The sequence below is a fragment of the Rousettus aegyptiacus genome, unplaced genomic scaffold (assembly GCF_014176215.1).
Source record: "Rousettus aegyptiacus isolate mRouAeg1 unplaced genomic scaffold, mRouAeg1.p scaffold_m13_p_2, whole genome shotgun sequence".
Taxonomy (NCBI): domain Eukaryota; kingdom Metazoa; phylum Chordata; class Mammalia; order Chiroptera; family Pteropodidae; genus Rousettus; species Rousettus aegyptiacus.
In genome coordinates this window covers 42497873-42510025 of record NW_023416295.1, presented here as the reverse complement: position 1 = coordinate 42510025, position 12153 = coordinate 42497873, and the positions used below count along the sequence as shown (strand labels likewise).

The 12153-nt window shown below is 33.9% G+C and overlaps 1 protein-coding gene across 9 annotated transcripts in view; it reads right to left on the bottom strand.

Annotated features, from left to right (window-relative positions):
• Positions 1 to 12153, bottom strand: part of TTN (titin) — a 265304-nt gene that overhangs the window by 147457 nt on the left and 105694 nt on the right. For 6 of the 9 annotated variants that reach the window (XM_036235757.1, XM_036235759.1, XM_036235758.1 and 3 more), the window contains 12 exons: positions 11766 to 11840; positions 10723 to 10776; positions 9474 to 9878; positions 9011 to 9073; positions 8519 to 8596; positions 8281 to 8358; positions 7633 to 7719; positions 7323 to 7403; positions 6010 to 6093; positions 5525 to 5608; positions 2834 to 2917; positions 1145 to 1267 (listed from right to left, as the gene is read on the bottom strand). The exons of 2 other annotated variants lie outside the window; for them this stretch is intronic. In XM_036235757.1, the coding sequence (XP_036091650.1) occupies positions 1145 to 1267; positions 2834 to 2917; positions 5525 to 5608; positions 6010 to 6093; positions 7323 to 7403; positions 7633 to 7719; positions 8281 to 8358; positions 8519 to 8596; positions 9011 to 9073; positions 9474 to 9878; positions 10723 to 10776; positions 11766 to 11840 (1296 nt within the window). Of the gene's footprint in view, positions 1 to 1144; positions 1268 to 1684; positions 1787 to 2030; positions 2115 to 2286; positions 2368 to 2510; positions 2592 to 2833; positions 2918 to 5524; positions 5609 to 6009; positions 6094 to 7322; positions 7404 to 7632; positions 7720 to 8280; positions 8359 to 8518; positions 8597 to 9010; positions 9074 to 9473; positions 9879 to 10722; positions 10777 to 11765; positions 11841 to 12153 lie in introns of all 9 variants that reach the window. One more of the 9 variants, XM_016152571.2, reaches the window with a different exon arrangement.

Below are 12153 nucleotides of genomic sequence, written 5' to 3'. Positions count from 1 at the left end.
AGAACGTTTCTTCTTTTAACTAGAGTCTGTTTTATTGAAAGAAATGTATAATGTATACTGTCAAAAACTGAAATCAGATTCACGCCATGAGAACTTTTCTTGTGTAAATGTTGCATTTGGTTTTCTAAACATTTTTAGAAGGGACGGGGCCCTGTTTGAATCCATCTGATTCCTGACTTATGCCCAACATCTTGGCCTGTCCCAGGAGGCGTAACAGAACTGGTAGGCTTCCTCTCAGGAGTTATGTCCTATCTTGCTCTTGCAAGCCATTCCATAATACCACACAACTGGGTTTGACATGGACTTTCCTTCTAAATGGAGAAGCCAGAGATACATGAGAGGACATCTAAATATACAGTTCTATCCATCTTTTCATTGAGAAGAAGTTTGTTAAGGAACTTACTGATTTCTTTTTAAAGCAGAGCTACTATATTAGAGCTTTCTTAGGAAAGTTCTTTCAGATATACAGCTTTAGCCAGATTATCGGACTTTAACAGTAAACCCAGTGATATCTTAATTTTTTGAAAAGGTATCCCAACACTAAAATAAAGCTTGTTGTTCAAGCCTTAATAAACTATAAAGAACTCATATTACAGGTATGGGAACATTTGAATAATGAGTTAATCTAATCAAAGATGTTAAGTAGTTATTTAACATCTAAAGCGTTCGGTGCTCCACTCTCAACATGGTCTTGACTTCTGGAATATAATTAGGTAATATAATCCCCTGTTCATTTGAAAACTGTGAGTCAGGACACATTAGTGAGCTGTGCTATCAATACTGCTTTTGTGTTACTCTTGTTTCAAACATTAGATGACCAAGGTGAAGATCACACCAGCCCACCATACCGAAACCGAGACTTGTTTCATAAAAGAATAAATGTATATGGAGATACCTGCCCTATTAGTTACCTATAAATATAAAGCCTTCCCCTACTTCCTATATAGTTGAGTAAGAGGGAATGGACAGGAAATACATTGGATGCTTAAATAATGCTCTTAAATCTCATGTTTTGATCAAAAGATACATCTAATGAGGCCAGTAGATATTCAAAGTTTGTGTCACTTTTCATTAATTGATAAGCAATCTGTGAAAAAAACTCATCAAGATTCCAGATCATCTCTATCTTATTCGAATCGTTTACCTTCATATTCTGTAACCTCTACTTCTTCCTCCTCCTCTTCTCTTTCTTCTTCTCTATAAACTGAAATGGATACTCTCTCTTCTTCTTCTTCTTCTTCGTAACTCCATGCCTCCTCTGTGGATACTTTAAAAAAATAAGATCTAATTTACATTCAGCCTCCTGAAATGCTGATAGTAGCCATGTGTTCCCTACAGATGGATAAGTGTTCTTCCATCTGCTTAGGATGTGGCCTCATGGTACTTTGTCAGTACAAGGACAGAGGTGACTTAAGGTGAGGGGACTGGATAGCCCAAGACAGAAGAATACTCAGATTATGCCCAAGTGTGGCTACTTTCAAAATTATGGCATTTTCAGCACCCCATTCACTTTCTTAGAACAATTCAGGACCAATGTAGACACAAAAGACACAGTCTTAGAAGGCTGCCACAAGTAGACACTGAAAAGGACAACTTCCACAGTAAACAACTATACCAAAGACGAAGAGAAGACTTCGAGAAAATACAAGCAAACTCATTTCTCCCCTCACTTCTGAGCATGTACCTTCATGCCGTGTGACTTCTGCTCTTTGAGGAACTGCAACAGATAGTTTTTCTTCGGCAACAAATCTCTTCTCTTCTACGACAGTTTTCTTAGAAACTTCAGCTTTAAAAAAGCATTAAAGTTGAAATTTAAAAATCAAGAAATTTAACCATCCTCTCTTCTTCCAAGAGTTTGGGGAAGATTTTTCACAATACAACGAAATGGGAAAACAAGTGACATGACACATCACGAATGTATACATACAAAAATTCTATCAGAGAGACAAATCGTCAGTACAAACAGACAATAAATGGGAAGAAGCGAGAATTCACAGGGTAACAAATTTTTTGTCAGAGGCTAATCCTACCTCGGGGAGGAGGAGCTTTCTTAGTGACAGGAACTGGTACGGAAACTTTCTCCTCTGGGACAGGTTTCTTAGGCAGAGCTGGCACTTTTAAAACATTATATACTTTTAGAACTTCAATGTTATCTCACTGAAGTCCAGCAAAAAACACAGATATATAGCCACAATGCACTCATATTACAAAACTTATAAAATCGTTGTTTGCCCTAGCACATAATACTATAAAGATGGTTCTTGGAAAGACAGGGAGACATAATACCTTGTGGTGGTGGAATTTCCTCTTTTTTCCGAGGAATAGGCCGTTTTTCTTCGGGAACTTTCTTCTTTGGTATTTCTGGCACTTAAAGGATAGTATTTGGTTTTAAAATTCTCAGAATGGCAAAATAAATGAGCAACATAGACTGGCAGGCCCATTAAAGAAGACGTGCAATTAAAGAAGCTTGAAGGAAAGACAAGTTTTTTCATGGAGAGAGGATTAAGTACCTGCTGGTGGTGGAGATTCCTCTCTTTGAGTAATAATGGTTATTTTTTCTTCAGTGAAAACCCTCTTCTGCACTTCAGGAACTTGAAAAGACATTACCTTTTAGAATTAACTTTATATTTTCAAAGCAGATAACGTACAGTTATTTTTTAAGAAAGTAGGTAAGTGGACAGAAACTTTTGTTGAAATTTTACTCACACCATAAAACATTCATTTTGAACTAATTGACAGATAATTAAACACAGAAAAGTTTTGTACTCAAGACAAATAAATAGGGCTTTTTTTTTTTTTTTTTCTTACTTCTTTACTAAGTAAGTCACTGTACCTTCAGCTGGTGGAACTTCCTTTTTCTTTGCAATAGGAACAGGCATCTTTTCTTCAGGGACAGGTTTCTTAGGCACCTCTGGGACTTAAAGTTTTTAAGATAGAATGTTAGTTTAGATATATCATTTTTATGAATGAACACAGGCACATGCATAAATCTTTATGTAGTTCATTAATGTTGTGAAAGATTTTCTATGCTTTGGCAAAATAAAGCATAAAATTAAACTATAGTGATGCAAACGCCATAATGTGATAAATGTCCCAAGTGATATCAGAGAGGCATTTAAGCAAATTAAAAATAAGTTAAACACACAGAAGGACGTGTACAGAATTCATTCTTTCTTTAGATATTGGTACGCTTTCGATGAAAAAAATTAGTCAGCAATTATATAAACAATATCAAGTATGGATATAGTACATAGAAAAATCTCTTTATGTTTTATGTTGAGGAATGGAATCCACATGACAATGGATTTAATTTACTGAAACTATCTCAGACTGTGACTAAAAAGTCTTTGGAATAGTTGTATCTATATGCTACTATTTTCCCCCATTTTTCCTCTGATTTTTTTTTTTTATCTGGTGTCCCTGTAGTGTACTCAAAACTCAAGAAACTATTATTCTAGAGTAGGCCCCTCAATCTGATATCCCATGTGTCAATGGCTTTAGGAGGTTCTGAGTGCAAAATTTTGTGGGTATGTGCATATATTCTTTTCTCTAAGAGGTTCCATAGCTTGCAACAAGGTCTCCGACCCAAACGAAGGCTTATGATAGGTTTAATTTATCTATTCTAAGTGTTGATAATGTTGAATTTTTATTTGGCATATGTATTTTAACAGCATGCATTATTGGCAATAACTGTTTGCATTTTAAATAAGATATTGGCAATTTTTGTGAACCCCTGCATCTTTACACTTACACTTATAATACATGAATGTAATTATACAGATATATATTTATGTATGTATATATTCTATTACATACATGATATGTTTACATATATCTATGTCACTGTGTTTACTTATTTATTTAGACACAGACATGTCTCTGTATCTCCTTCAAGAGTGGTCAAGTGGCTTTGGTATTGACATTGCTCTTAGTAATGTGACCTTTCCATTATAACTTTCATATTTTATTTTCATATGCTCATTATAGTTTAATGATTAGACAATAAGAAATCGTTCTTTAAAAATTATTTGATTTCAAAAAAGACCCAGAATTCTGAAAGAGCCAAACATTTGAGAGAGAAGGAGATTTGATTTAGGAAGAAAATGGAAGCACTGGGAAGTTAGGCAAAAGGGAAAACTATTTAAAATGTATGATTTACTCCACCATAAGAAAAGATCAAATACTGCCATTTGTGACTTGGATAGATTTTGAGATAGTCATGTTAAATGAAATCAGCCAGATAGAAAAGTTGAGAACCATATGTTTTTACTCATATGTGAGATATATAACTGAAAGCAATAAACAAAACAGATAAACAAAAACTCATAGACACAGACAACAGTTTAGTGGTTACCAGAAGGGAAAGGGTGAGTGGGGGGCAAGGTAGGTAAAGGTAAAGGGGGTCAAATATATGGTGACTGAAGGAGATTTGACTTTGTGTGGTGAACACACAATGCAATATACATATGGCGTATTAGTGATTCATACTCTTGAAATCTATATAATTTTATTAACCAATGTTACCCCAATACATTTAATTAAAAAAAAAAACATGTAATTTCAGGAAGTCTGGCTTCTAAATTGTATAATGTTGAATTCTTGCTGAATCTCTCTATAACTGACCAGCTGTGTGCACTTTGTAGCTTCATTGCCTCCATAAAGTAATATCTTTTATCACCAAAAACAAACAAACAAACAAAACCACCCCCCCCCCCAACAAATCCAGAAAACCAAAGCAAGAGATTAGCACATTTGAATCCAAACATACTTATAAGAAATGTCCCCTTGGTAGCTAATTAAATAATTGTAACATTTATGGCAAATACTGATGTTGAATTAATGTCTCAAGAAACACGGTGAAAGTAAAAGTCAAAAATTAGTAATAAGGGGGGAAGGTAGACAGGGGGAAAAATTTAAATCATTTCTTCGATTAAAAAATAAAATTAAAAGAAGTAAAAAAAAATAAAAAAGTAAAAAAAATAAAGTTTACATTTAAAAAAATTAATGATTCCAATTATTCAAGATTTGGCATCATTGACTTTTCTGAACAGTAGCAGTAACTAGCAGCACTGTGTACATTTTTAATTAACATTTAGTTCTGTCAAACGTTCTCCAGTTGTCAGTCTTTGTACCTTGTCAAAACTTGTGAAAGTGTTTTTATTAAGAAAAAGTCACAGATATGAAGGGTAAAAGAATTTTTTCTGGAAACATGCCTGTAGGAAGTAAGTTTCACAAATATTTCTTCTTTCTTTAAAAGAGGGGAGATATTAAACTTTAAGATAGTGTGACACAGTTACTTCTTTTAATAACATATTTAATAACATAACTACCTTTGGAATGTTCAGTATCATAAATAATCTATGTCAAGAGTATGGCCCCTGAGGCTGACAAACAAATGAAAAACATGAGGGTGTGCAAAGACATAAAGTAGAAAGACAGCATAGTCTGTACGAAGACCATATAAAGCAAAGGACTGGCCCTTGGCACTTAAGGCAAAGGGTCACCCGTGATAAGTCTGGTGTACCTTTTGGGGGAGCAGCAGGTTCCTTCTTGGGTACAGGGACAGGCTTTTTCTCCTCTGGCACAGGTTTCTTGGGAACTTCAGGAACTAAACATACCAGAGTTGAAACAATGTTGAAAATTCTAGTCTCCTTCTGAGACAGTTAAGATTACATGAAAGCATAAAACCTCAGTAAGAGTGTAAGAATTTAGGAAGTAATTTAGTATGCTCTACTTGTGATGGAAATGTATGCCAAATATGTCAATACCGATGAGACATTACATATATTACATGAAGCCGACAAAGACCCAATCAGCATGGTCTGGAGTCTAAAAATGTTACTGATACTTGTATATAACGCATTACCACAAATTAATGAGATCAACACATACAAAATTAAATATATTACAAAGGGTTTACAGATGATGTTTTGTAAACACACAGATCTCACAGAGAAAGCTATAAGAATAATAGACTTAAAAAAATTTTTTTCAAAAATATTATTCTACCTTTGGCCGGTGGAGGCTCCACCTTTTTAGGAATGGGGACAGGAATCATTTCTTCTGGGACTGTTTTCTTGGGTGGCTCGGAGACTTCAAAAATAAATGTATCATTTTTGAGAAATTGTGACAACAAGACATATGTTGTTGCAAGACTTAGAATTAAAATAAAGAGTAGACACTACCCTCTTATACCAAATGAATGCAGGAAAATTATGTGTGAGAAACAAGGATAAAGGGAAAGGGACAAATGGCTAACTAGGGAACATGGTGACAGACATTCATCCTTAACTCTGAGCCTCCACTCCCTAGGAACAGGTGAGAGCATCCTTTCCTCCCAAGTGTCGGTGCCTGTTCCTCAGGCGCCAGCTTTAGGAACTTAATATTAATTATTTAAAATTGCTCCAATAGTTAGTTTTTATTTATTTTAACCAAGTATAACTAACATGATATTACTTAGAGAACTTTTGTATTACACGAAGGGCTCCCCTGAATGTTTTTAGCCTAAAGTCCTAAACATTTCAGACGACCTAAATGGCCCTGCCCACCCTCCCAGCCGCACGCTCTCTCAGCCCTTCCCTTCCTCCAGTATTTGTGCCACACACGTCTTCTCTGTGTCTAGAACATGTCAGACCCACTCCTGCCTCGGGCTTTGGCGTATGCTTCTCTCCTGCCTGTTACACTCCTTCCCCACCCCACACCTCCTTCCCCATAGGAACTTATTATTTTTATAAAGCAGCTGCATTAGAACAATCACATTGGATAATCTTAAATATTTTTAGTATTCTAAATGTTTAACAAACCAACTGGGGCTGTGCAGGGCAGGAGCACACCATCATCTAGTAGTTATATCATACGGATACAATCTATGTAAACAACTTCAGTAGTTTAGATAAGAGTTAAGGACAGTAAAATAAGAAGTAATGAGTTTTAAGGATTTATTAGCATAGTTTATTTAATTGTAAGTTTATGTAATTTAACTTTTAGTCATGGAGGTGTTAAACACTGGGTAGCAAAATCCTTAAAATTTAACCATCGATTCTACTGAATCGGTGTGAACTGGCTCTGGCCCACTGTACGTCTATTTTCAAATAGCTGGTCACTTGATTGTAAGCTCCCGAAGCAGCAAACAGAACCTCTTGTAATGTTCATTCCTCTCTCCTGTATCCTCCTCATGGTCTCCCCTCGTCCTTATAACATCCTTTGTACAAGCGGCTATCGGTCTACTGGTTGTATGACTAAGCCTATTATTTAATATTAACATTCAGAAGTTTACTATGTAACTTCTAAAAGATTTTAAACTTAGAATGAATCATTAATACCTTTGGGTGGAGGTTCAATCTTTTTGGAAACAGCAACATGAATTTTCTCTTCTGTAACAGTTTTCTTTTGTACCTCTGGAACTTGAAAAAAAATATGTACATTTAATTACTGTTATGCCATATTGTGGGTGGCAATTGTAATTTGCAAGCAATATTGAAATACAAATTAAAGCAGAGACAAATGTGAAATGAAAAGATGACAAAGAATTAGAAGACAGAGATGCCTAGGTAATCACAAATTAGATAAGAAGGATAAAAATCCATTGAACGCCTTTCTACTTGAGCCCCCAAATTCAAATTTGCCTTATACCTGTGACTGACACCTCCTCCTCTGTATGAGAAGCAAAGAACATCTTTTCTTCTGAAATAACCATCTTTTTTGTATGCACCGCTGGTACTGTAAAGAGTAATTCACATTAGTTTTGCCTTTTCTAGGACAAGACATCAGATTAAACATATAGATCATACACATTACAGTTAAGCCTTTAGACACAGAATGAGTGGGTTAATATGATAGCTTGAAAAAAAAATTCAGTACTGGGGACAAATAACTAAGACAGCCTTTATGAAACATTATTAAAAGGGAATCAAATAGACACAACTTCTTCACACGTAATGCGGTACTTCTCCAAATTTGTTAGGGTCTAGTCAAATAAATGAAAGGATGGGGAATATTCTCTGCAATAGAATGCATTGCATAGTAAAGTTAGAAGACTAGTCATTAAACATAAAACCTTCCTTAACTAAAAGAAAACCCTATAATTTTAAAGCAAAATTAGAAACAAAGCTATAAAATGTTATTTACTTAAATTATACATATGTGCAACTCAACATAAAATGTATATTATATAAGAATGTCTTTGGCTTCAGATTTGTGAATTGTTTAGTAATATATGTACACATATCCATATACATTAAAAATGATTAAAACTTGTAGCTGAAAGACAAAGATGTATACCTTTTACTTCAACAACTTCTTCCTGCACTGGAATCCGAGAAGGTTTTTGTGGAACAATCTTCTTGGAAACTTCAGGTACTTAAAAAATATGTACAAATATATTTGTATTGTGAAGAATATTGTGTTGCACAAATTTTCAAATACTTTAGTTTAGATGACTATATCAATAACTAACGTGAATATATATCAGTAAACAGGTTATTTCTGTACATGGTACTAGAAATGTTTTAAATAATACCTTTAGTGACTTGAACTGTTTCTTCTTCCATTCTTCGTGAAGTCTTTTCAATTTTTTCAACTACTGGTTTCTTTACAACTGCAAGTATTTTAAAGAAATTGCAGTACTTTTAGAATTTCTATTAAAATAGTCTCTCTCTCTCTCTTTCACACACACACTCTCTGTGTGTGTGTGTGTGTGTGTGTGTGTGTGTATGTGTGTGTGTGTGTGTGTAATTTTTTTAGAAAGCAATAACTTTGAGTACAATTTCTATATTTTGAGTATTTTGATTATATTTTATTTTATATTTACTATAATAATCTTTTTATCATCTCTAAATGTTTGCATTAAATAAATTAGAAGGATAATCTTAGAAAAAATTCAGTGATACAGTAAAGCTTAAAGAAGAAGTTGTGCCTATTGGATTGAACTGGTGATTTATACATCTTTGCCAAACAAGTCATGATAATGATGTTGATGCTCTGATCTATTTAAATAATTCCAATTACATACCTTTAGGAGGTGGTGCTTTTTTCTTTTCAGGTACTTTTGCTGGAATTTTTCTCTCATGTGATTCTTTAACAAAAACACAGGAATAAGAAGGGGGTACTTAAACAGGTAAGGTCTAGTAGGTTGTATAAATCGCAAACAAAATAAGACATGATTCCTCATGCTGTATTTAGAAGCAAGATCAAGCAGAGATTCCACAAGGCAGTGGAAGTAAAGCTCGAAGGTCTGTTTTAGAAAACAGCACTCGGAATTTAGTCTTAGTAATAGGACTAAATGATTCAATTTACAATGTCGAAGTAACTGAAGAAAATGATTCTTTTAAAGATTGTTTCTGAGGATTTCTAATCTTAAAAAACAGACATGATCATTTTCTCTATATCCATTGCAGATTATGTTAAGAACAATGAAAATATAATGAACTGAGCAAAAACGAGGAAAAGAAAAAAGTCACCCAATTAATACATACCTTCATAAACCTCTTTTTGAACTTGAATTACTTCTCTTTCTCCATAAGTCTCCTCCCACTCTTCTTCCCCTTCGTCATAACCTTCTTCCCTTTCATAGTATTCCTGCCCTTCTTCAAAATCTTCTTCCCATTCCTCGTGAACTTCCCTCCTAGCTTCTACCTTGGTTTCTTCATAGTCCTCATCTGGTTCTTCGTAATAAGGTTCTTCAAATGGCTCTGTATATGGCTCCACCTCCAGTTCATCATAAGGTTCTTCCAGAGGTTCTATGTAAACTTTCTTCTCCTCGTAGACTGCTTGCTTTTTCTCATACACAGCTTCTTTTTCTTTCTGAACCTCTTTCTTTCTGGTTATGGTCGTTATTTTCACTTCTTCAGCCTTTGAGGATACATCAATAATTTCAGGAGCTAAAATAAATGAATGAATGAATGAATGAATGAATGATATTATTAGCATATTAATTATATCCATACGATTCCTTCCTTAATTGAAAGCCAAGTATTATACTGATAACTTATTGTTTCTTTGTGTTGGTTTCACTTAAATTTTTGTTAACTGTGGAATATTATCAGGAGTATTGCAATACACTATACTCTTAATTTCAAGATTTTTCCAGTGCAAACAAAATGTCATTCAGTAAATATTATTAAATGGACACCTCTTCCATTGTTTTATGGGAGTTCCAGTTTATAAAACCCTTAGTTTCTTCCTATGGAATATTTAAATATTTAATCATTTTATGGAATTTGTATTTAATGTTAGTGTAGTTAACCTCTATTTAGATTTCTATTTTTCAAAAACATTTCTCATTCACATTTCTCATTTTAAAGCTGCATTTTTGACTATCATATGTGACCCTTTAGCCAGTTTAATAAAAATATTTAAAATTACATAACCAAATCAATTAGTTCCTTTTATATAACAACTTTTGAAAAATCTTTAAGACTAGTATTATTTACATGATCCTTAACATTTGTGTTGGCTACAGTTGAAATAAGAGATGACCCTCCTCTTTCTAGTCCATTCCCTGTGCCCATTGCACTCAAGTGGCATAAATATCTGCCCGGTTTCCTTTCCTGAGATTGCAGCAATACGAAGTAGCCATTGTTTCTAATGCTAGTTTTAATATAGCAGACTCTATAACTTTACAATAAGCTGGAAGCCTCATATGTAAAGATAAGAATACATAGCAGAGATGCAAATTTCAGAAGTAAATAGAATAAAGATATTTAATAATTTGTTTTTATTTACCTTTTGCTGGAATTAAAGCAGTAGGAGGTGGGGGCTTCTTGACAGCCTCTGGGACTTTAAAAACATAAAATACATGTTTATTTTTAGATTATGCATTTTTAATGCTTACATCCTCTGCATACTTATTAGTCCTTAGTCATTTGTGACTATTACTAATATACCAAATGCTTTCATAATTTTCAAATTTAGCTAATCAGAAATGCTATGCAATGTCATATTAATAAAAATGTAGAAAAACTGAAGTTTTATTCTCTTTTAGGTTGATTTAAAATGACTTAAATTAACATGAAACATAAAGAAAATATTCAATATGTCTAATGCTAAAAAATAATGCATGTTCATTTTTTCAATGATTAACTGTAAGGTTCAGGAAATAGTCATGCTTTTTGAGCTTCCTTTCATTCTACGACATTTCACAAATGACCACTCAGCAGAGAGTGTCAGTGAATGGTCCTCAGTGACTGGGTTCTCCTTGTTTTAGGAGGTTGCTGTACTCGAGTCTTAGTCAAATAGGTAAATAAATTTACCCAAATGGGTAAAAAAATGGTTTATTTGCTTAAATTTAGTTCCCCTATCTTCTTTCTAAAAGTATTTCAGGATATAAAAATAATTGGAGGAATTGATACTGATTCTCCTTCAATATACTGACATTGACATTTACTCAGGTAAACCAGGAAGGATGGTGAGTTTGGTTAGAGCAGCCACCTGAAATTAGCACCAGTCCTTAACCTTTTATTGGTGTGGCTTGATCAAGATCATCTATTGTACTAGAGGGCAGTGCCTTCTCTAAATCACAGTCCGGAAATAACAAGAATCCGCTGGTGTTTACTTTGGGTGCCATGCGAAGGCATAAGCCCAGGAGGACAGGGGAGAAAAAAGAAAGTTGAGAAAGAGAAAGTGAGGACTGAGTCAAAGAAGAGGGTGAGTAAGGGAAGGAATAAGTATCATTTTGTGAATTCAAACTCTTACCTTCTTCCACCTTCCACTATTTGTATAATCAAGAGAAAAGCAGTAAGACAGTTTTGATTAGTTAATTATAATACCTTTAGGTGGTGGTGCCTCTTCTTTGGGCTTTGTGACAACTTTTTTCGTATCTTTCTTCACAGCTTTTTTGGTCACTAAAATAGATGATGTCAGATGTGAATAACCAAAATGTTTTCAGGAAATTAGGTCTATTGAGATATTTTTAAATATGTATTGATGGCAACAAGAGACTTTGCACATTATTGAAAGATACCTATTTCAGACTACAATGCAAAAATTTTTTTTGGAGGGAGATAGAGTATGTAGGGTGATCTTCACTGACTGTTTGCTTGCTTAAAGTTTTCAAAACATCGAGAATGAACCTAACAATATCATAAATAGAAAAAAATACAGATTTTCATCTTTGTTTCACTTAGGCAAAAATACTTTAAATTTATCAGAATAATA